This window comes from Felis catus, chromosome C2, assembly GCF_018350175.1.
Source record: "Felis catus isolate Fca126 chromosome C2, F.catus_Fca126_mat1.0, whole genome shotgun sequence".
Lineage (NCBI taxonomy): Eukaryota > Metazoa > Chordata > Mammalia > Carnivora > Felidae > Felis > Felis catus.
Genome location: NC_058376.1, coordinates 68922316 through 68948275, shown reverse-complemented (window position 1 = coordinate 68948275; position 25960 = coordinate 68922316). Strand labels below are relative to the sequence as shown.

General features: G+C 38.0%; 1 protein-coding gene across 2 annotated transcripts in view; it reads left to right on the top strand.

Annotated features, from left to right (window-relative positions):
- The window catches only part of HACD2 (3-hydroxyacyl-CoA dehydratase 2), a 111364-nt gene that overhangs the window by 59071 nt on the left and 26333 nt on the right, over positions 1-25960 (top strand). For both annotated transcript variants that reach the window (XM_023260229.2, XR_006585105.1), the window contains exon 4: positions 17452-17540. In XM_023260229.2, the coding sequence (XP_023115997.2) occupies positions 17452-17540 (89 nt within the window). The remainder of the gene's footprint in view (positions 1-17451; positions 17541-25960) is intronic.

Sequence of the window (25960 nt, the reverse complement as noted above, 5' to 3'; positions counted from 1 at the left end):
CTTTGATTTCTTAAGTTTACCCAATTTCCCTTCAGATTTGGGGTTCATTTTTTCAACTCTGAAAAAAATTATATAGTAGGATTGCATTTGGCTATACATGCCAGAATTCTGACTGCTGTGCTTTAACCAAATAAGGGTTTCTTTTTTCCATATGACAAGAAGTCTGTCTTTATGCTCCGCCATCCCTAGTGTGTGACTTCTGTCTTAGTACATGTGATCCCACAGTCGTAAGACAGCTATAGTGAGTTAAGTGGTGTCTTATCACATTCCAGGCAAAAAGTCGCTGAACAGCAAGGCTTTTCAGAAACTCTGTTTTTCGTTGGTCAGAACTGTGCCCTCTGGCTTCCTCCAGCTGCGGGGGATTCCCAGGAAGCTAGTATTTAAGCAGGGCACACTGCTACCCCAAATAAGAGCAGTGCTCTGTTAGTGAGGAAGAGAAGGAGAGTGCACAGTGAATGAGCAACTAATAGTGGCTGCCACAAAGGGTTTGGATAGTTGCTGAAGTCTCGAGCCAGTATAGCAATCCATCAGCTTATCTGTGGCAACAGAATACGATGATATTATAGTATTTGATATGAATAATCTGCTTTACATTTTTTAAGTTCATTTATTTATTTTGAGAGAGACACAGACAATGTGAGTGAGGGAGGGGCAGAGAGAGGGGGAGAGAGAGAGAGAGAGAGAGAGAGAGAGAGAGAGAGAGAGAGAATCCCAAGCAGGCTCTGCGCTGCCAGCAAGGAGTCCCATGAAGGGCTTGAACTCCCAAAACCGTGAGATCATGACCTGAGCTGAAACTATGAGTCAGACACTTAACTGACTGAGCCACCCAGGTGCCCCAGTCTGTTTTATATTTCTAAAGTTGGATTTGAGAAACAAAAACATAGATTGATTTATATATATATATTTACATATATATATAACTATATAACTACATATAGTTATATAGTTACATATAGTTTTATATATATATATATATACACACACACACACACATACTGTATATAGTTATATATAGTTATAAATCTCTGTACCCCTAAGTAGTATATGTGGTCGTAAACCTCAGTAATGATCTGTACATAATCTTCTCCTTCCAGCAAAGTCTTTCATTAGAAAGAAGTTACTTAAATAGATATTTTTCTTTCAAAAGCTGCTTCAATTTAGATTTTTGACTTAAATGAGATGTTTTTATGTTAAAATGATGTAAATCAGTTATGTGAAAATGCACATTGTTTTGAGTGAAATTGTAACCATTTTTATTTTTAACAGAATTTACAGTGTGGTGGCTATTGAATCAAGTTGTGGTAATTTTTTTTTTTTTTTTTTTAATGAAAAGGCCTTGTTTCTAAAGTAATCTTATTTTGGGGGCCCCTGAGTGGCTCAGCCGGGTAAACGTCCAACTTCAACTCTGGTCATGATCTCGCAGTTCCTGAGTTCGAGTGCCACATCGGGCTCTCTGCTGTCAGTGCAGAGCCTGCTTCAGATCCTCTGTCTCCCTCTCTCTCTGCCCCTCCCCTACTCACGCATGCATGCACGCGGTCTCTCTCAAAAATAAATATTAAAAAAATAATCTTATTCCTTATAAAGTTATTTTTTATATTCCTTATATAGAAGTAACACATTCACTTTGTAAAAAAAATAGTAATACTGAAAGACATAAAGAAAATAAAAATGACTTTACTTATCCAGAAATAATTATTGTTACCTTTTTGATATACATTCCTATGTATATAAAGTATTTGCATTTTAGAATAATGCATTTTAGGTATTTAGATAATATATTTTGGAATTATTGTGAACATAGTTCAGCACAAAGAAGCGTATTAACTGAGATATCTCTTGACATAAAAATTTGAGAAAACTTTGGATAAATAACTGCATTTCAACCTTAAAAAGGTAAGTAAAAGTTACCATTTAATTTTCATTCTTCATAGCTGAAAAATTTTAAACTAGTGTTGATGGAAAAGTTTGACATTAATAAATCATTACTGATTTTGATTTATCTTGTAACAAGAAATAAAAGGTTTTGCCCTGAGCCTAGGATTTCCTTATTCCTCCCTGAGGCCATTTATTTATTTTGGGAGCTTACAGTTGAAATATTTTCAGAATAATAGCAAATGATTGACAGGAAAATATAATTCTTTTTTTAAAACAGTGACCATTTAAAGGTCTGTGTAGGTTGGGTCCTTTTGTTACCTGCGCGTTCATTTGCCTATCATTTTCAAGCTGCAGATATATTCCACCTCTCTAGTTAAATTTAGCTGAGGAATTGTTAGGTTCAGGTTATAATTGCTCTCTCTCTTCCCTTCACTTTCCCAGCCTCTGCAGTACTTTGACAAGCTTCACTCCTCCTGCAAGCCGTGTTTTCAGTGTGTGTCTTTTATGCACTGTCGACAGGCTCTTTCCATGTTCCGCTGGCCTCCTACTCAGTGAATGCCACCACTGCCTCCCACCTTAGTGCAGGGATGGGCAAACGGAGCTGGGCACTGTACTTTAACAGCCCCTGTATGAACAGCCCTCAATAGACCTTTTCTTTTATCCTTCTTAGATCTCTTGCCTACAATAAGAGTCAAGTTACCTCCAAATGGTGCTTAGTTGCCTTGATTATGGGCTCAGGGTTCAAATAGCTAGGCTCTCCTGTAAGTATGGGTAAAACAGAGTGAGTGCAAATACTATGTTTTCCACTTAAATGCCACTTTAACATTATTTATTGGACAAATAACATTATAAATATAACATTGGAATTCATTTTAATCAAAAGGAAAAAATGCCCCTAAATTCTGCAGTTTTAGTCAACAACTTTGTTTTTCTTTTTTTTTAGAGGCCTAGTCTATATGCATATGCAGTTTTTACGCTGTTATAGTTAAAGTGGCTATCATTTGATTTCAGAGTTTTTAATATAATCATTTTTCCATTTTGTTACATAATGTCTGTAGTGATACTTCAATGAGTTTGTTTTTCAAATGGTACAAAGTGGTACAAAATTCAAAAAATATAAAAGGGTATACAGTGGAAAATAAGTCCCTGTGCCACCTTGTTTCCTTGCTAGGCTCCCATCCCCTTTCCTAGAGGTAAAACTGCTTTCCCTGTTTTCTTTTTATAACATAACTCGTGTGGTGTGTGTGGGGGTGTGTGGTGTGTGTGTGTGTACACACACACACACACACCACACACCCCTTTTTTTTTTTTTAGCTTCTTTTCCTTTATATACCGGTTTTCAGAACACTGTATTGGTTTCCCAGAATCCTGTAAAGTATACCAGTAAAAGTTTGTGGGGGCTTTTTCCCATGTATTTTATCGTTCTTTAAAAAGGTTCAGGGTTTGGTTTTAAATCAGGCAGCAACATTTCTCATCAATCTGACATCTCTCTCAGCACGTCAGACTGGCTTCAGCTAGCAATACCTTATTAAATCCAAAAGAAAAGCCATTTCAGTTTTGAAGGAAAAAATCCAGTTCTGAGAACAATTAATATTAGTCTGTAATTTAAAACAAAATGAAGGCTAGTATTTCATGTTGTTTTATACACCCTTCTCCTCATACAGAACCAGAGATGTAATTTTCCTAACTCAGGCAGACACTAATACTGATAGACACTGCGTGCGCGCGCGCGCGCACACACACACACACACACACACACACACACACACACACACAGTCCTTCTCCCAAACGACAAAAATCAGATATGTCCAAGGGACATTGAAGGTTTTGCTTCTTATTTTATCATCATGAACTCGTGAACTTTAACATATTTGATGTGATTCAGTCCATAGTAACTTGCTTTTTAATGCTTAAATGGGCCGTCTTGGGCCTGTGGAAGCATTGTTAGGTTGTTTTCCAAGTCTTTTTTGACAGGACTCCCATCATCTTTGATCACTTCCTTGCTTTCTCCAAACAGTTCAGTCCGTTCTCTAGTACTAGCTACAACTTGGGTTTCGTATTCTACTTAACAATTTAAATAAAGACTGAAATATTTCATAAAAATAACTTCCTGGCTTTCTGATATGAAAAGATATTTCAGGCTCATCTTTTTTCATTGATACTTTTAAATTTTAAATTCACTACACAACATTGAATTAGATGTTTCATTATGCCTCCCCTAGTGGAAAATGTTTAGGTTGTTCCCATTAATAATTTTCCAGCCAGTATCTTTGTTGATATATAGACTTTTTTAGTCTTTGGGTTTTTGCCTTTGCATACATTTTCAGGTGTGATTATTAATTCGAAGAGTATGAATATTCTTTTAACTCTTAAAAATATTGCCAGATTGCTAAAGGAATCACTAAAGGAAGGGCGGGGTGCCTGGGTGGCTCAGTCAGTTAAGGAGTCACTAAAGGATTGTGCCCTATTGCAAAGTGAGTATGGTGGTTTTAGCACAATACCAACATTTAGGTATTATAATTACTTTTTAAAAAATTGTTTTAATGTTTATTTACTTTTGTGAGAGAGAGGGAAAGAAACACAGAATCCGAAGCAGGCTCCAGGCTCTGAGCTGTCAGCACAGAGCCTGATGCAGGGCTTAGACTCACAACCCATGAGATGGTGACCTGAGCTGAAGTTGGACACTCAACCAACTGAGCCACCTAGGCGCCCCTAATTACTTTTAATACTTACTGGGTTAATCATCTAAAATCAAAGGTACTCTCATTGACCCTTTTTTTCTAACTATGAAGTTAAATATAATTCCATATATTTATTATGTTTATTCTTATGTAGATTATCTATTTATGCCTTTTGCTTATTTGCCTAATAGGATCTTAATTTTTTAAAAGACAAAAGCAATTTCTATTCTGTATACGTTGAATGTTAACCTTTTGTCATATTGATGGTAAATATTTTAATTATATTCTAGTTACATATTGACCAATAAGTAACCTTTGAGAGTAACCACTAAATGTTACACATAAACATTAATTTGTTGTGTTCAAAACTAGGTATGTAAGCTTGGCAAGTCACTGTATCTCTCCAGACCTCACTTTCCTCATCTGTCAGATGTTGGGTTGAACTTGCTCTCTTACATAGATCCTTTCCAGTTCTAACAGCCAAGATTTTCTTAGCTACACATCACCATATTAAATGGCCCTTGTGGTTCCCTGCTCTCGTTAATAGAGCATCTGTCCCATGGAAGTCTTTTTTCACAACCACCGAGTACAGTTAAACTTCATCTTCTACAGTCTTCCTTCACTGCCCATATGGTTTGGGAGAACTCTGAGAAAGAACATGGTTTGGAAGAAGTGTATTGCTTGATTTGCTTGAGTGAAATCCTGTGATTATTGGTTTTTTTCAAGTCATAAGGAAATGATTCTACTTTTTCAACCTTGTCGTTAGATCTTGTGTTATTTCAAGTAAATGACCATTGGATCAGCTTCAGTCTTTTGAGAAAGCTTTACATAAAAAGAATTTTCAGAGCGTATTGAGACAAAATCTAATAAAATTTTAAAGTAGAGATACAAGAAAATATTTTTTATCCCCAATATCCAGAGTACTTATGGGTTATTAGCGTAAGTAAGCAAAAAGTGACTATAAATCTAAGAGTTCAACTATCAATCTTATTTGGTTTTGACAGTTTTATTAAATCTTTTTTTTTTTTTTTTTAGTGAAAAGCTTATGATGTAGTCTTGATGGTAAAATATGTATGAGCCATCCATAGTTCAAGGCTGCAATTAACAATCTGGCCTGAAACACCTGGAATGCTGTGGACCATAAAAATAACTGGATGGCAATTTGCTATTGAAATGCTAACTACAATACAGAGTTTGAAAGAGTTTCTGTGACTTATAATTGACTCACTGTGTTCTCTTAGAGAACAGTTTCTAGTATTTTTAAAAAAAAATTTTTTTTTTTCAACGTTTATTTATTTTTGGGACAGAGAGAGACAGAGCATGAACGGGGGAGGGGCAGAGAGAGGGGGAGACACAGAATCGGAAACAGGCTCCAGGCTCTGAGCCATCAGCCCAGAGCCCGACGCAGGGCTCGAACCCACGGACCGCGAGATCGTGACCTGGCTGAAGTCGGACGCTTAACCGACTGCGCCACCCAGGCGTCCCAAGTATTTTTATGTTTTCATGTTTTTCAAAATGTGACACCCTTTTCTGTTATCTTTAGAAAGGTGGGAAATAGGTCTCATTTTTTTCAGGTCTGTATTTTGCTATCATTCAGAGATTCAACTTTCAGTAACCTTATTCTTAGAGAGTGGAGACCCCAAAAGTAAACAAATGAAAAGCCTCTGGATATTTGATAAAGCCCTCAAAAAGCTCATTTCCTTCAAAGCCCTCTGAGTCCTCTCTTGGAGCCAATTTAGAATTACTTTTTACATGTGAGAACCTCAATTAAGTGGAAGAGCAAGCTGCCAGTGGCAAACACTTTGACAGTTGGCCATCTAAAACAGTAGACTGTATGAAAGACATTCTAGTAAACTAGAAACTACTGTAGTCAAAGCCATTTAATATGTAGGGATATGGCTCAAAAACCGAGCACCTGGTTCTGTTTCTTTCGTGTACACTGAATTACAACTGGATTGATTTCTCTCCTTGCATTGGCCATAAAGGAGCTCAGTGCCAAGTTTGTGGTCTGTCCCAAACTCAAGTACACAGGCTTTCTCCTCATCTGTTGAGGTGTTAATTTCTTCCATTGTTTCAAGATATTTTCCCTACCCTTATTTCCTCTAAGCCTAGCTTCCTACCTTCTATTTTTATTATGTATTGTTGTGCTTTTCCAGCTCTTCTCAAGTTTCCCTAATGTCTGTAAAGGTCGGGGAGGGGAGAGTTGTATAGTTTTACTCCAGGGATTTGAGAGTAAAGGCGAAATAGCCTGCCATAAATGTGAAATACTTATGAAGTCCCCTTTTTTATGTTTTAATGTAAAAATGGATATCCCCCCCCCACCACCAAATTTTTTTTTTTTTCAGGGAAAATGAGTGAACCAAGACAATGTAGTGTGTGTGTGTGTGTGTGTGTGTGTGTGTGTGTGTGTGTGTATATATATATATATATATATATATATATATATATATATATATACATGCTATGGCTTTATCTCCTAAAGTAGAATTGCTTATGTAGGGGTAAAATTCCAATGAAAAATACTTTGACTTGTTCATGCAATACAATGCAACTTAGTATTGACTTACAATAAGTCCAACAGAGCCACTTTTTCCTCCAGTATTGAAAATGTTTACTCTTTCTTCATTTGAATACTAGATGAAATAGTTGGTTTGCATTTAGGGCCTGTGTTGGATGACTCTTACATTATCTCTGAACAGTAAAATCACAGTCAGGGTGGTGAGTAGCCAGGAGACCTAAGACCACCACTCACTCTGGTGCCCACAGTCACACCGAAATACTGGGTGGAGTCGTCTACACTGGTTTTGTATCTTATTTTCTTTGGGTTGAGTTCATACAGTTGAGTTGGAGTAAGTTAACTGCTAGTAGGATGTCACTGGATTAGACCCTGCTGTACATCTTTGGCTTATACATGCCCCAGTTTGAGAAGCACTACAGTGCTTAAAATTTTGTCACATCAAGGGAAAAGATTTAATTCTAACTGTACATTTCTTTCCAATGTTAGACACATGACTTATCACTGATAGGTGATAGGATTTTCTCATGTCTCCCTCCCTTTTTATCCATTTCAGTTTAGTCAAAGGTAAGCATGAATGCACTTAGGTCCACTATCCTTTTAGCACAAAGAAATATAATGCCCTCTTACAGTTTAGTACATCTTTTAGAAATGCTAACCCCAAATAAATCCAGAGCTTATCATATAAATACCATAATTTTGCTATTGATTACAGTGTAATACACAAATTTCTTTTGTCAGAGCTCAATAAAGTAAGTGTAGTTAAGTAAAATGTACTGAAAATTGCTTTGGGGGTGGGGGCGGTTAGGTACCGCAACCCCAAGAGGCATGGCCAGTTTTCTAGGTTCTGGGAAAATAGAAAAGAGAATTGCCCTTCTGTCAGTCCTTCTTTAAAAAAAAAAAAAAAAGCCATTCATCTTCCTTGAGTACCATACTCTGACACTTTTCTTCATTTTGGCCAGAAATATTTTATTTCTCTGAGATTAGCTTGTACTGTAAGAGAAAATATTTAAGAAAATTCCTGTTTAAAATTGGAATTAGCTCAGTTTCAGAATTATCTTTTTGCTGGTGCCAAACGTTTAAATTCTTGTCAGAGTAATGATTTTATTAATTTTGAAATCAAATTCATGGATTTTACTGGTGCAAGCAATGTGGAAAAGTACAAAGAGCAAAGTTTAAAAATGACTCCAAATTCTACCATTAGAACTAATCTTCATTACTGTTAGGTAAACACCATTCCAGAGAGGGTTTTCTTCACATATATATTAATATAAGGAAGAAAAAATACACGGATGGAAGAATCAAGATAAATAGCTCCTGCCTTACATGCTACTTTTCCTTAAAATTATTGAGTATATTAAAAATAAGTATAAAATCCTCTTACCATGAGAGATATTTTATTACAAGTCTCTTAAAGCTTAACAAAAAGATATAAAAACTTAGATTAGAATTACGTTTGGCTCTATTTTAGTTTCAAGCAATATCTCTTAATTCTATTAAGGAAATAAGTATGGTCACTTCTCCTTTCATGTCTTTTTCCCTGGCTCCCATTTTAAAATTATATTACCAACATATTATTGTGGCTTATAAACATTTACCCAATGTTCTATGACCATAATTACCATAATTATTTAATCTTAGCTTTATATTTGAATGGATTCATTGCCTACTATGGGCCCTTTGACCATGACTTCTCCATTCCTGAATTCTTTATTTTGATTCATCTCTTTTTGGGCTGAATTTCTGACAGCATGTGTTTCTTAAGAAGGTTGGTTGCATAGGCATTATGTGGCAAGTTCTTTCATATTTAGGGATGTTTACCTTTTGTCATTGTGCTAGAGTTACATCCTTGTCTGGGTATAATATTCTTGAACATTCTTTCCTTCAGACTATTGTAATGTTGCTTTATTGTCTTCTGACATTGGATGTTGCCGTGAAGTCTGAAGCAGGCTGATTTTTTTTACCACTTTATAGGTAACTTGTTGGTTGGTTGGTTGGTTGGTTGGTTGGTTGGTTGGTTGGTTGGTTTATTCATTCATTTATTCATTCATTCATTTATTTTTGTCTGAATCCCTGAAGTATTTTTGTAACCAAGAAATGTCTCGTTTTTTTTCATTCACTATCCCCCCCCCCCCCCGGAACATAGTGTATTTTCTCAGTAAAAATTTTGTTCTTATATTTCTTGGATTGTGCCTGAATACATTTTCTGTTTCACATATTGGGTTCTCTGCTTTGGGGTAGCAATTATCCTTGTGTTGGATTGCCTTTGTTGTCCATAATGATTATCTTCTTTCCAGTTGCTCTAAGTTTTTACTTTCTCCCTAGATTCAATGCATGCTTTATTTTTTTCCCTTATATTATGTTTGTATGGGTGCCATGCCTCTCCGTCTTTCTAAAGTATGAACATCCCTGTCCAACCATTTTATTTGCTCTGATACGGATGTTACTGAATTCTTCCTGGCTGCCTTTCTACAGTGTTTAATATTCAGTTATTTTCCCCTGTGAGCTACAGTTTAGAACCAGAGTTTTCCTGTTTTACATATTTTTCTACACATTGAGGGCATAGGGGTAGGGCTTAGGAGAGTGCATGGATATTAAGGCATAAAGTCTCAGTAATTAAAACAGTGTATATATGTATAGAAGAAGAAAGATTTTCAGGATATTTTTTAAGGGGAGAAAAGCAGAGTATAGAACAATGTGTATAAAAAGCTGCCATTGTGTAAAAAGTTGGAAAAAAGGATCTATATAAATACATCTTAATACATTCATTTACATATTTGCTATTATATACCTAAAATATATCTCTGGAGTGATAGATAAGGAATTAATATTTGGTTGCCTGTGAGAAAGGTGAATGGCAGTAGGATGGGATTGGGAGGGAGACTTTTCTCTCTGTATCTTTTTATACTTTTTAAACTTTGAACAATGCATGAATGACTTATTTAAAAACATGAGCTCTTCCTTCCCTTCTGGGATATGACTGTTCCATGCTAGGATTCTGCCATTTCTTAAAAAGTGTATCCTATTCCCACAGGGAACTTTGTGCTAGTCCTCAAGCTCAGTGTGGGGCCGGAAAGGCTTGGCATCCATGAGGTGGCTCCTGGTTAGTCACATCCTCCACTTTACCATCACCTTCCAGCCTCCACGTCTGTCGTACTCTGCTCAGAAATGTATTTCTCTCCAAATCTGATCCCGTTGGTGAAAATTCTCAAGATTGTGTTGATTCACCAATATCATTTTTGGGAGATGGGGATAGGGTAGGAGGTGTGCAATAATCTTTCCTTTTTTGGCTAGAGCTTTTAAAAATATATGGCATACAGTTGTTACCCCATTCCTCTTTGGTTGCTACTGTTGAGTGTTGTTTTTGTTATTGAATATTACTATTTTTAGTTTAGTGGATACGGTATTTGGGTAGGGAGACCCTGGTTGCACTTGCCATCATTTAGTTTAACTTCTGGCACCAACTTTATGTCTCCTGCCTTGCTTTGGTCTGGCCTCCATTATGCATGTATTCCTTGATGATTGGCTCCTTTTCGGGTGGTGGGCTCCAGCTGAACACTGTTCTGCTCTGCTCCCAACTTACGTTGCCTTGCTGTACCTGACTTTCAATCCAGTCTTGGTCACAGGTAGCCAGTCTCCTAAGCCCATTAACCTGGTCCATCTGAGGGCTGTGCCAAGCAGGGTGGATTTCCAGTGCTGCCCACCTCTGCAGGGCTCACAGATTGTCCTCAAAGCACCCTGGTTCTGGAGAATCAAACTGATTGCCAGATTCCCTTTATACAGCTTTTGCTTAACACACACACACACATGCACACCCCACACATATAAACACTTGTGTTTCTTTTAATCTGCTGATGTTTTGCTTCAAAAGTTCATTGCCCTTTCAACATAAATTCCCATAATTATTTCTCAAGTTATAACCTCGCCTTGCCAAAGATGTACACTGCTGATAGAGATATTTTTCTGAAACAAGAAGCGATCATGCCATTCTGCTGTTTACAAATGTTTAGTTGCCTCACATCACCTTCAGGCAAAAGTCCTAAAATTAAGACATATCCCAAAACAAATCAATTACAGCCTGAGAGTGTAAATTCATGAGGGCAGGGACGTTGTCTCATTTACCATTGTATCCCCATCATGGAAAACAGTATGTGGCACAGAGTAGGTACTCCAAAAATATTTGTTGAATTCAATTAATGCATAATAGATGCGTAGTAAGTCTTTTTTTTTTTTTTTTTAATGAATTTTGGCCTAGCGATGGCTTACTGATAAGATTGAAGAAACTCTCCTTGTCTGAAAACAACCAATTTAAGTAATCAACAACCAAAAATCTGCAGTTTTGGTAGTTTTAACATGCTATGTCATGTGTTCAAATAAGAGATAAGGGCATAGTAAATGCAGTCACATTGAAATTGACTTCAAGAAGTCTAGAAAAGAAAGAGGATCTGGTCTGTCTGTGCACTTCATTCCACAAGAATTTGTGATAACTTCTACATAAAATATAATAATGTGGTATACTTCAGATTTGGCTTGAAACTTTGACTACCACATTAAAAAGGGCAATTGAGAAGGGCACCTGGGTGACTCAGTTGAGCGTCTGACTTCAGCTCAGGTCATGATCTCACTGTTCGTGGGTTCAAGCCCCACGTTGGGCTTTGAGCTGACAGCATGGAGCCTGCTTCAGATTCCCTGTCTCCCTCGCTCTCTGCCCCTCCCCGATTCGTGTGTGTGTGTGTGTGTGTGTGTGTGTGTGTGTGTGCGCGCGCGCGCGCTGTCTCTCAAAAATAAATAAACATTTTGAAAAACAGGCAACTGAGAATATAACCTTGTATGTTAACTATACTAAAATTAAAAGAAAATAATAAAAGAAAAAGGGCAATTGAATTATATAACTCCTATCAGTGGAGAAGAGTAAATATTTCTTAGCATTGATTTCTAAAATATATTTCCCACCTAGGGCTTTATGGAAGGGGCATGGAATGATAGAGTGTATATTATACTAATGCATAGCATTCCTACAGCAAATAATGATTTTTTTAACAGTTCCTCATGAAATCCAGCTAAGCATAACATTAAACCCAACTCAGTGATACCAGTTCTGTTCAGAGCAAAGATGATATGGTCCATCTCTGTGGCCTTCTGTTGTTGGTCTGGCTTAACTTCAAGGATAAACTTGGAGCCCCTGGCCCTAAGATGGTATTCCATCTGGTTCAGTAGAGCAGGCATTTTGAGATTGGGCTGTCAGGCTAGGACCAAAACTTCTGTTTGCTGGGTGACTGGTTGAGGTAGGTTCATATGCCATAGAAACCAAGTGAGAATTGGTGTGAATGACATCATTTGAGGGAAATTCAGGTGCCTAAATAGGCAGTTTCCTGAATAGGGAATTTAGGAGCACCTGTTAGCAAAGCCATAAACATCTCTGCATCTGCATCAAATTAGAAAGCGTTAATCAGCTTTTTTATTCCCTACCTTATTAAGATTTAAATTTACTGGCTTTTTACCCCCTAACTTACTAAGATTTAAATTTGCCGTTGAGGGTAGGCTAAAGCAGCCACACTTCTATGCTGCTGGTGGGAGTGTATATTGATACAAACGTTTTGGAAAGCAATTTGGCAATGTATTTCAAGAGCCTTAAAGGAATTCATAGCATTTGACCTAGTAGTTCTACTTCTGGGAACTATCCCAAGGAAATAATCCTTAAAAAAAAAGAAAAAAAAGTTCTAAACCTCAGAAATTTTTAAGTATTATTTGTAATACTTCATTACTTCATTTGTAATATCAAGAAATTAGAGCAATTTAAATGTCTTACAGAAGGAGAATAGATAAACAAATATATTCTGTTCAAAGGAATCTTATGACTCAAGTTAAAATATTTTGGAGAATATGTTGTAAGAAATTTTCTTAAAATGTTAAGTGAGAAAGCAAATTACAGAGTACAAATAATAGAAGTTGAACTGTATTTTAAAATACACTTAAGGACACCTAAATGGTTCAGTTGGTTAAGCATCCTACTTCAGCTTGGGTCATGGTCTCATGGTTTGTGAGTTTGAGTCCCGCATCAGGCTCTGCCTGACAGCTCAGAGCCTGGAGCCTGTTTCGGATTCTGTGTCTCCATCTCTCTCTGCCCCTCCCTCACTCGCACTCTGTTCTCTCTCTCTCTCAAAAATAAACATTAAATTTTTTAATAAAATAATAAAAATACACTTAGAAGTAAAGACTGGTAGGAAATATTTACCAGGAACATTTATTACCTAAGGAATAAATGTTTTTGGTTATTAAAACTTACTTTTAAGAAAAACAATCACAATTTTTGATTAGCATTTTCAAAGGGAAGACCTATATAACTATATAAATCTTTGTATTCTCTAGGAAAAAGAACTCTATAGTAAAGAAGGGGTAATTAATTATACCCAGGTCCTACTGAATTTCAGTATTCACCCCTCACGGCAACCAGATCCCTCTGTTGAAGTTGCATTTACTAATAAGCATTCTGATTTCGACAGCAGGAAAAAAGTGCCCCCAGATGAGGGTCTCTGAAATCCCAACCATTCAGTTATTACAAAGGCTGTGCCTCTCATATAAGTAAATAAAGTGACATTTTGGTTTCTTAACTAAACTCTTATGAATTTGATTAGTCTTGAGTCAGTCTCCCAGAGCCTGATTTTTGCTCACAAATGGGATAAAATTAGGTTTTTGAACTTGGAAATCTGAGTTCCAGATCCTGAACTTCTTGATTCCCACTAAAATACAGCAACAACCCTGAAGCACTTTTCAGACCATTAGCAGTCTAGCCCATTGTTTCATTGGCAAAAGAAGAAAGAGCAGAAATGAAAGAGAAAATAATATTTTTATGTGATGAGCTAGTCTTTGAGTTAAAAAAAAAAAACTAGAAATACTAGTGGTCTTTCCTCAAGTAGTAAATGCTTAATAACTCACTTAGGAAAGCCTTTGATTATGGATCTTTAGTTTTTCTGGTAATGTAAACTATAATATAATCTGGCTAAGTATATTCACTTAATATTTGACTAACTTCTTTAGCAGTGTTACATATATCACCAGGCTTTGTAGTTAATTCACACATTAATTTTTTTATAAAAGCTTTATTCATATAACAATTCACATATACAATTTCCCCACTTAGAGTATACAATTTAGAATTCACACAGTTGTGCAAACTCTTACCACAGTCAATTTTAGAACATTTTCATTACCGCCAAAAGAAATCCAATACCCATTAGCAGTCATTCCCAGTTCCCTTCCTAACCTTCTAGCCCCAGGTAACCACTAATTTACTTTCTGTCTCTATAGTTTGTCTGTTCTGGACTTTTCATATAAACCGAATCATGTAACATGTGGTCTTTTATCCACTGGCTTTTTCATTCAGCATGTATTCAAAATTCATCAATATTACAGTATGTATCAGTGGTTCATTTCTTTTTATTTATTATTCATTATGTTTTACTTTTATTTACTTTATTTCTAATGTTCCGTTGTGTAGCTCTGCCACATTCTATTTATCCATTAATCTGTTGTTGGACATTTTTATTGTTTCCGATTTGAAGCCAGTATGAATACCACTATGAACATTCTTTGCAGGTGTTTGTGTGAGCAATTTTTTTATTTTTCTTGGGTATATACAGACCTAGGAGTAGAACTGATGAGTCATATGGTAATTCCATATTTAACATTTTGAGGTACCAACACACTGTTCATTCTCCAGAGTAGCTACACCAGCTTATAATCCTATCATCGATGTGTGAGGGTTCCAATATCACCACATCCTTGTCAACATTTGCTATTCTCTGTAATAATGTATCTGATGATTATAACCAACCTAGCAAAATATATCTCATTATGATTTTGATTTGCATTTCTCTGTTGAGTAATGATTTGAGCATCTTTTCATGTCTTTATTATCCACTTGCATATCTTCTTTGGAGAAATATCTATTCAAATTCTTTCCCCATTTGTTAACTGGGTTCTCTTTTATTGTTGGATTGTAAGAATTCTTTATTTTGGATATAAGTCCTTTATTATATACAGTTCATGGATATTTTCTCCATTCTGTGGGTTCTCTTTTCACTTGCTTGTTGGTATCCTTTGAAGCACACATAATTTTGATGAAATCTGATTTATTTATTTTTTCTTGTGCTTTTAGTGTCATAGCTAATAAACCATTGTCTAATCCAAGATCACAAAGATTCACATTTCTTTTTTCCTCTAAGAGTTTTATAGTTTTAACTCCTACATTTAGGTCTTGATCCATTTTGAGTTAATTTCTTTCTATATGGTATAAGGAAGTGTTCTAACTTTATTTTTTGTTTTTATTTTTTATTTATATTTTTTATTTTTTGTCCAGTTGTCCCAGCACCATTTATTGAAAAGACAGTTATTTTTCCACTGAATTGTCTTGGCATACTTGTTGAAAATCAAGAATTATAAATGTGAGGGTTTATTACTAGACTCTATCTATGGGCTACAAGTCCATACCTTTATTTTTTTTTTCATTCATTCTACAAAGATTTATTGAGCATCTTTATATGGTAAGCATTGTTGACATGTCCATGTTACTTGCTTTTGGAAACTAAATCATTCCTCTCCAAAGCCCAAATCTTCTCCAAGAAACTCATTCTAACAGGATATAGTATCTCTTTTTCTTAATGAGTTGTGAAGTGATTTCCTTTCATAGCTACACCCATAGAGACAATTTTATCTTCGATTTGTACACAGAGTTTTGGCAAGTTGTTGTTTGTTTTATAAATGTTCAGAAGTCTGAGTATGTTTTAGAAGGCTTAGAGGAATGAAAATTTGTCTGGGATGGTCCAGTGGATGTAATGAAGATGGGTTGGTTTTATTTTAATTTTTTAAATGTTTATTTATTTTTGAGACAGAGAAAGAGAGAAAGAGAGAGCATGCACATGAGTGGTGGAGGGACAGAGAGAGAGAGAGACAGAGAATCCCAAGCAGGCTCTGCACTATCAGCACAAAGCCTGATGTGGGACTCAAACACGAACTGTGAGATCATGACCTGAGCTGAAGTCAAACGCCCAACTGACTGAGCCACCCAGACGCCCCAAAGATGGGTTAGTTTTAGAGTGAAAGGAGGATCTGCAGCCATGATGAGAGTTCCTGTCAGTGTAGGGTGGCCCACGTGTAACTTGAAAGGTGCAGAAAGTTGGTAAGTCTAGTCGTTGTTAGAAATGGCAGAGGTGAGGGTAGTGGAGCTGCTGGATTGGGTACCCATATACTTCTGTTTCCAATTTTATTTAAATTAAAAAAAAATTTTTTTTAATGTTCATTTATTTTTGAGAGAGAAACAGAGAGACAGAACACAAGTGGGGAAGGGGTAGAGAAAGAAGGAGACACAGAATTCGAAGTAGACTCCAGACTTTGAGCTGTCAGCATAAAGCCTGACTCAGGACTCCAACTCATAAACTGTGACATCATGACCTGAGCTGAAGTTGGACGCCCAACTGACTGAGCCACCCAGGCGCCCCTCTGGATTTTATTTTAGAGGGGCAGTTCCTTGCCAGGATAAAGTTACAACAAGAAAATGAGGCTTACAGATACTGGCTTATTGCTGGGTCTAAGATGACCTAAAGGAGGCAAGGGTTTTTTTGTAATGGTGGTGGCTCGTCTTTCTATAGGGATTGTAGTTGTAAGAATTGAAGGGGAAAGCCAAAGAAATGTAAACTTAGCAGAATCTAATGATTATCTAAAATAACTCAAGATGATTCCAGTGTTACAACTTTCAGACTTTGGAAGGATAATTGTACCAATGCTTACTGTAATGAACAAGGTGAGTAGGAATGGCTTATATAGATAACAAATTTTGATTTTGGTATGCTTATTGGCAAAATATTTGAGTAAATTATAGAAGATAACTATTAGTTCGGTATCTAATAATACAGTATAGACAGTATATACGATATCAGGAGTTGCTAACATTCATTAGATATAAATACAGTTGGTTTCCCTTCCGTAGGTGCCTGTTCATTTTTGAAACCCATATTGTAAGATGACCTTTCAGTGTCTAATTTTAGAGGTTAAGCAATGGTTTTGCTTTCTCTATATGATAAGTGTAAAATATATTGCACTTGGTTAGGGATTTTGACAGGCTTGAGAAAGGTACCTGGATTCTATGGTATGCTGTGCCATTAACAATATTGTTTTGAAAAAAAAAAAAAAAGCAGTATTATCGTTTTGGAGGGAAAAAGTTTTTAATATTGAAAAACAGTTTATATGCCAATATAGATAAGTTTTAGTTGCTCAAGATGGTTTTATGTCTAAACATTAAAATCGAATGTTTCAGAAAATTTATGACATGTTGAAACTTGGTACAATATACGTTTATTTACCCATCCTAAAATATCTTTCAGGAATTGTTCCATCTTCTGTTGTCCTGACTTCTTTCCAGGTGATGTCAAGAGTTTTTCTAATATGGGCGGTAACACATAGCGTAAAAGAGGTAAGTGTTTATGTAAACTAGAATAAAATCCTGTCAGCACTAACAAATGCTGGTCAACTTTTCTCTCTCACCATATGTGTTATGGCTAAACATGGAACTCTAGGTCATGTCAACATAGCCCAAATAAAATTTGTATTTGCTGTAGCAGTTGGGTTACTGGTGGGAAACACAGTCCAGATATACAGTGTTACTAAAGAGAAGACTGGCTAAATGATAAAGTCCTGCAGTCTTACTTCCCATAGAGATTTGGATGATGTGGATGTGGTCTGCAACTCAGTTATATTTGGGGGGTATCTTGTTTGTATCCAGCACACTAAACTCGACATCTGCACCCTTATAGTGGGACTATTAGGGGAGTAGGGGATATTAATTCAGTCCAGAGCACTGCTTTTTATAGGGCCAGGAGAAACAAACTTGTTTCCACACCGCCCACCAGGACTCGTGGAATTCCCAGTGTGCCAAGTGGTTCTGGAAGGGGGGAGTGCTGTGCAGAGGGCTGGGGCCATATGTACACAGGCAGGCCCAGGGATGCTGAGAGAAAGCCAGCATTACCATTGGTGTGGCTCCACAACTAAGCTTTCATTTTCTGGTTTTGGAGAAGGGGATTATTTCTCTGTATGTTTCTCCCTTTTTGAAAGACCATTATTTTTTGCTAACATCATCTTCAGGTAGAGTACCTGTAGCCACTAGGAGGATTCATTTTTCAATTTTTCAGTCCCAGTAACCTAGCACCAGCATTATTGGAATCTTTGGGGTTCATGAAATGTGCTTATCCATTAGCATTATTCTGATGTTTTCTTTGTCTTCTATTCTTCTAAAATCCCTGTCAAAACATTTTGGTTTTCAGGATTTATTTTGACAGTTTCATTTGTATTTCAGCTAATGAGGGGTAATTTTTTTTTCTACTTTTTATTGGCATATGATATACATACAGAAGAATGCACATGGCTAATGAGTTTTTAATCAAAGATGATTAAGCTAAGTTATTATTTTTGTTACATTCTATGAACTTTGCAGATCCAAAGGCTTTTTTTTAACTTCTCTCACTTCTTGAAGATGTCTAAACTTTATATGCAAGAAGAATGTAAAAACAATCACATACTTTTAAAAAATCCCAGTCAGTTAATATATACAGTGTTCTGTTAGTTTCAGGTATAATATAGTGATTCATCAATTCTATGCATTACTCAGTGTTCATCATGATGAATGTGCTCTTAATCCCCTTCACCTCTTTCACCCATCCCCTTCTCATAACCATTGTTTGTTCTCTGTGGTTAAGAGTCTGGTTTGGGGGGACACCTGGGTGGCTCAGTCCATTAAGTGGCAGACTTCGGCTCAGGTCATGATCTCATGGTTCGTGACTTCGAGCCCCACATCAGGCTCTCTGCTGTTAGACCAGAATCTGCTTGGGATCCTCTTGTCTCCCTCTCTCTCAAAATTAAGTAAACATTTTAAAAAACATTTTTTTAAAGAGTCTGGGTTTTGGTTTGTCCCCTTTTTCTTTGTTTAATACTTTTTAAAACGTGATCACATTTCCACATTTCTGTAAAAAAAACAACCACCAACAAATAAATTCTAATGTAGAATATCACCCTTTGTTCTCAGTCTGATTTGTTTATAGAGTGAGGAAGTTACTTTATTTATAATACCATGTAACCTTTTCATTCATTTCAAATTCTTTCTGCAAATCATTTTTAACCTGTATTCCTTCCTTCTTTATGTACTCCCAATATTTGTTTTAACGAACAACTCATTAACTTTCCAAGAGTCTCAAGTGACCCAAAATTTCTTTCTGCTAGGAACTCATCTACATTCTTAAATAGGTAATTTTGTACTTTAAGTAATTAAATGTTAGGTACATGAAGACAGAGTGTTGTCAACTATGGGGTGTGTGATCGCTTTGCCCACCCAATCAGATATTAATTGTGTAGGTGCCAGTGCCCCAGCTGATAGATTATTTATGGCTTCTGCTTTTTCTCTCTTCTGCCTCGGTGATCACTCTTCTCCTTAATAGCCTCTGGTAAAGCGGGTTGTAGGTAAATCTAAAATGCTTTTAATTCAGGTCAAGCAGTTGTTAGCTATATCACTGTTAGCAACATTTGCCAGAATTCCCTGGGGGATCATTAAGACTACTTGGTTTAAAAATGTTTCTGTGGATTATAGGTGCTCAGACCTGGCCATTGTCCTCAGTAACCATGCTGCTTGACTGATCCATAGATTTGGCAGTTTCAGATGGTTTCACAAATAGTGTCATACTTGAACTTTACAGTAAGTTATACAGTTGTTACATTTGCGTATTCAAAATTGTTTCTCTGCAGCCAAACTTACCCAGTTTCCACTGTCACTGACATATTAAGAACATGGTGTAATAAATTTTGTTGTCTTTCTGCCACCTGTTGAGTCCTCTTCTTTTCACATATATACCCTATTAGTTGACTTGCTCCTTTCTCACATAAATAGGATTCATTTTTTCTGCTATCTTGGGATCATAGTTCCTTTCTCCTTGTTCCCCTTTTCTTTGAACAAAACTCCTTCATTATTTTGTTTACACAGTAGATGCTCTCCCGGCCCACCCCAGGTCATGGATAGCTAACTTGAAAGAGCTTGTTGCTGTGGCATTTCAGAGGCCAGTCTGCTGTCTGTCACCTGTTCCTCAGTCTCTGCTCTAGGCCAACGCTATTTTTCTGCCTTAGACTTTTGTATTAGCGGTAATTCACTTTGTCCTGTACAACATTACTTATAGCTTCCCTGCTAAACTTCCATTCTTCTGTTTCTTGAAACATCTTTAAAATATACTTGGGGCGCCTCGGTGGCTTAGTCAGTTGGGTGTCCAACTTTGATTCAGGTCATGACCTTACAAGTTGGTGAGCTCGAGTCCCACATCAGGCTTGCTGCTGTTAGCGCAGAGCCTGCTTCAGATCCTCTGTCCCCCTCTCTCTCTGCCCCTCCCCTGCTCGTATTCTTGCTGTCTCAAAAATAAACAAACAGTTTTAAAAAAATATACTCTTATTTTCTTTACATTCAACTCTATTTACTTTAATGGTGGGAACCACATAACTAGCACATAAGGAAATTGATACCAGAAATAACTGCTTAATAACATATATCTTGGGGCGCCTGGGTGACTCGGTTAAGCATCCGACTTCGGCTCAGGTCATGATCTCGTGGTTTTTGGGTTCAAGCCGTGCATCAGGCTCTGTGCTTACAGCTCAGAGCCTGAAGCCTGCTTCGGATTCTGTGTCTCCCTCTTTCTCTGCCCTCCCCCCGTTTGTGCTCTGTCTCTCCATCTCTCTCAAAGATAAGCATTTTTAAAAAAATTTTTTAAGTAGTAATACATATCTCACTTTCTAATAGTCATGTTCAAATTCTTTTCATACTACTATACTTTCATTCTCAGTTTCTTTTTACATCCAATTCCCCTGTAAAGTGGACAAGAGAGGCACCTTGAGGGCGCTTAGTCAGTTAAGTGTCCAGCTTCAGCTCAGGTCGTGATCTCACAGTTCGTGAGTTTGAACCTCATGTCAGACTCTGTGCTGACAGTGCAGAGCCTGCTTGAGATTCTCTGTCTCCTTCTCTGTCTGTCCCTCCCTCCCTCTCTGCCTCTCTCTTTCTCTCAAAAATACATAAACACATTTTTTAAAAATAAAGTGGACAAGAATTCTTCTTGTTCCTAGCGTTGTTTGCATTTGGACTCTTGCTACCCCCACCCGCTCTGGCCTGCTTAGGTTTTCCATACTCATTCCCTTTGTTTTTCTGTAATTGTACATGGTGTACTAAGGTAATGGCTTTTAAGACTAGATGCTACTTTTTTAATATGTGGGATGTATTTCCTTTTAAGAGGCCTTCTAGCACACACATCTCACTTATCATTTTAATTCTCTGCCCATGCCATGCTAGTCACATAAATGTTGCCATGTATCCTATAGGACCAGAAGGTGACTAGATGGCTTTCTTTTATGATTGTAAGGACCCACCCACCAGTTGGTATGACATCTTAATTGGTAGGTCTCTTTATTCAGGTGTTTCTAAACTGAGCATAGCAAATATCCTTCCCACGTTTTTCCTTTTAAAGAGAGCACCAGGGCGCCTGGGTGGCGCAGTCGGTTAAGCGTCCGACTTCAGCCAGGTCACGATCTCGCGGTCCGTGAGTTCGAGCCCCGCGTCAGGCTCTGGGCTGATGGCTCAGAGCCTGGAGCCTGTTTCCGATTCTGTGTCTCCCTCTCTCTCTGCCCCTCCCCCGTTCATGCTCTGTCTCTCTCTGTCCCAAAAATAAATAAACGTTGAAAAAAAAAAATTTAAAGAGAGCACCTATATGGCATAGTAAAGCTTCTGACAAAAACAACAAGCTCAGGGTGGGAGGTAGACTATGGGAATCAGCACTTCTAGCTGACCTCTTTCCTTTCCAGTTTTCACCCTTGTCTCCCCAACTTGAACTGGCTCCTTCCCCATCCCTTAGCCAGGCTGGCCACTGCTGCCTCCCCATCAGACCTCCCTGGGCTTTTCCCTTGCACTCTGTTTGAGTCTGTTCTTTGTCTCTTCATTGAACTGAAACAAGATTGGCATTTTTCAAAGTGAACTGCAACAGAAAATACCACCCTCTATCCCTCACTGTAACCCCCCTTCCAAAGGAGACAAGTTCATAGGGCGCTTGTTATTGTCCAAAAGTAGCTAAGCTGAGCCTCAGATTCCTAGATATGCAAACAGGCCACTGTCCCTTTTCATGACCCAGCCTTCTTTGAAGAAGCCACCCCAAATCCTCGTCTGAATTCTCAGTGTAAGATCACCGTGTTCTTGAAGCAGAAGTCCCTGATCACTGGACAGTAGTTGAGAAAGAAGTTGCTGGAGTCTCACTGTGGCTTTAGCCCAAATGTAATGAATACCCTCTATGGTCTGCTAGGGATAGTTTGCATAAAATAAAACTATACCCTGGAGTGCAGAGCCTTCTTTTCTTTCTTCCTTACCCTCTGCCACCATTGGAGAAAGGGATGTTTTCCTGCATTCTTCTGGAATGTTCTGTGAGTTCTCCTGATTTTACCAGTCAGCTGTTTCCCACCTCTTTTTGGCATGCTACTGGGCTTTGTGACACTTAAACTGCCATTCTTGCCAACTTCTCAGTGAGATGCTTACAAGAAGCTTGTAGTCAGTGTTTAAGAAACTTAGTAACCTCCAGTTTTTTATCATCATACTGATCTTTGATGCATTACAGTTTACAGAAGGCCTTATTAAGGTATGTTGTGATCATTCACTCTTGACAGCTGTCCCTTGAGATAGGTTGTAGCCTCCAATTAGAGTTTGGAAGCTAGACAGGCAAAGTGACTGTCACACATCCAACATATGGCAGAGTTGGGGATGGACTTCTGATTCCAAAGTCTTCCCACTGTATCAGAGCTTCCTTCTCACTGTTTAAATTGTGGTGTGAACACAACCTTATTTTGTGTGCTGACTATGCTTTCTCTATCTCGTGTGGAATGGAAAAGCCCCATCTCGGACCCCAAAACACATGCCTCTCCAGCAGCTCTGTCATGCCACATGCATATGCTGAGGTAGGATGCTCAGTCAGATCATCCGAATGGGAAGCATCAGCGTGAGCTGTGGACCCTGGGCGCTCATCTGTGGCCCTTTGCCCACTTGCTCCTCTGTTATTTCACTGCTGCAGTGGCTCTGTGATGAGTCCCTCTGATTAACTAGCCTTTCTCCTTGAGTTCCAAGACTGGGCACCTGGGTGGCTCAGTCGGTTAAGTGTCCAACTTTTAATTTCAGCTCAGGTCATGAAAGGCTAGTTTCATGGTTTGTGAGTTTGAGCCCCATGTCAGGCTCTGTGCTATCAGTGGTTGAGCTAATCAGCCTGGTTAAGATGCTCTCTCTCTGCCGCTCTCTCTCTTTCTCCCTCTCTTTCTCTCTCAAAAATAAATAAACTTAAAAAAAGTTTCAAGACTGTTTTTCTATTCGTGTTTATGGACTGTTTGGAACAGAATTACCCAGAAAGCTTATTAAAAGTGAGCACTCCATGGGACGCTTAGGTGGCTCACTCAGTTAAGCGTCCAACTCTTAATTTCAGCTCAGGTCATGATCTTATGGTCATGAGATTGAGCCCTGTGTCAGGCTCCACATTGACAGTGCAGAGCCTGCTTGGGATTCTCTCTCTCTCTCTCTCTCTCTCTCTCTCTCTCTCTGCCCCTCCCCTGTGCACATATGCATTCTTTTTTTCTCTCTCAAAATAAATAAACTTTTAAAAAAATAAAAATGCACATTCCAAGTCCCACCCCACATTTGATACAGAATCTCTGGGAGTGAAGCCGGAGTATCATCATTGTTATTAAGCTCCTCAGATAATTTTACAAATTCTAAGATTGGAGAAACACTCCAAGATACTTTTTGTTGCGCTGTAATTTTAATTGATTGGCTTTCTCTCTCTCTTTGTTTTATTTTATTTTTAAGTAATCTCTACATCCAACGTGGGGCTTGAACTCACAACCCCAAGATGAAGAGTTGCATGCTCCACCTACTGAGCCATCCAAACACCCCTGACCTTCTCTTTCCTTGATTTTCCTTCATATTTCTACTTAATGTACTTGAAGCCTAACCAGATCTTAAAGAATAAAAGCCATAGGGTTCTCTTACACTGCTAAGTAAAGGCACTGTGGAGTTTCTGGTGCCTTGTCCGAAATCCAGAGCTGCTGAACTGAAGTTCGTGTGCATGTAAGAAGAAACTTGAGAGGCCCAACTTGAAAGCAGAGGAAGATGAGAAGCCATAGCATTGAAGAAGCAAAACTGACTTCCATTGGTTTGTTTTTAAGAGAGAAGATAAGGAATCCAGCTGCTTCATTTTGGGGTGGGTTGTGGGAAGGGCTCTGTCCTGGGCATGTGCCTGTCATGTTGCCTTGCCAGAGCCACCAGACAGATCGTTTAAGAGGTCATTCGCAGGCCATTGCACGGAGGAAATGCTGTGCAAACACACTAAACACTCCTCTTCCTGGGATTTATCAAGAAATGTCACCTTCCTTGGACAGTTTTTTTTACTTTCTAGGTAATTGGAACTCAGTATTCTAGAACTTGGAGGCTTAGCAACCATAACTGGTGTGAGGAGTTGTTAAGTGTTGACTTTGACACTTATCCTGTGGCTTATGACAAAATACTTCAACATTCTGGACCTCATTTTTCTCATCTGTAGTACAAATATCTGCCCTGCTTATGTCAGAGTTTTGTGAAGATGAAGTGAGAAGGATTTGCAAAAACAAACAACGGTATTCAGAAACCAAGGTCTCGAGCATGCAGCTTTTGCTGAACAGCTCCTGAAAGCCCTTAGAAAGCAGTTCCGCCTCGGAAGGAATGCTCCTTGTTTCCTCGATGAACTGTTTTCTTTTTCTTCCTCTTCTCCTTCACTCTTGCGGAAGCTAAAATACTAAGTAAAGTACCACCCTAACTCCCACACTCCTTATCCTATTTTTGGTTGCATTACAGGTTTTTCTTTTCTGCCTGGTCCTCTGCTGGGTTCACAGTGTGCGCATGCTCTTAGTCACCTCATGAGGTTGCTTCTCCTGTTAGTGTGTTTCTTGTGGCTGCACATGGTTCTTGTTGTCCCTAATGGCCATCTGTGCACACAGTGTTTCCGCGAGGTGGGAAGGGCGCCTTCTTACCCCATCAATCAGATGAGGACCTGAGGTGCTTTGTCTGGGACACACTTGGTTCTCTACTTAGTCCAGAAGCCATGCCACTCTGTCTTGTAGCACAGCGCCCTTTCCACAGTGACATTTCATCTTAGCAAAGGCCGTTGGGATACATTCAGTATCTTTTGCCCCCTTGAATGCTGAATGTCTCAGATTCTCCACCTGATTCCATCTTCCCTTACTTTCTATTTTAAATATTTCTGTAGGTGGATTTGCATCACCTTCACTTTTAAAATTAGCACCTCTCTTAAAGGTAGAAACCATTATCATTTGATTGTTAATCAGACACTGTCAAACTTTAGACAACTCCTAGACAAATGCAGCCACACTCTATTGCCACTTCCATGTCTGTTAATAATGGACACCTAAAGATAGTGTTACTTTTTTCATAGATGGTTCATTCTGCCATTGCCTATACTTAGCATAGGTGATTTTGCCACAGATTGCCTATTTTTCTCTCCATGTTTTTATGCCTGTCTCTTTCCAACATTTTCTTGAGCTAAGTATGAAGATTTTTATTTCAAAATATTGAAAAATACTTAGATTTTTGTAGGTTCACTTCTGCCATCCCATGTTGCTTCTTTCTCCCATTGTCTTAGTGCTTTTGTAGCCCTTGAAAAACTTCGCTGGATTCATCTGTTCAAAATATAGTATAGTTCTTCAGTAATTAAGTCAGTTGTGTTAAAAGGAGAAGCAAGCACACATGTTAAACCATGCAAACCGGCATCACCAGTACTTCCTACAGAACATAGC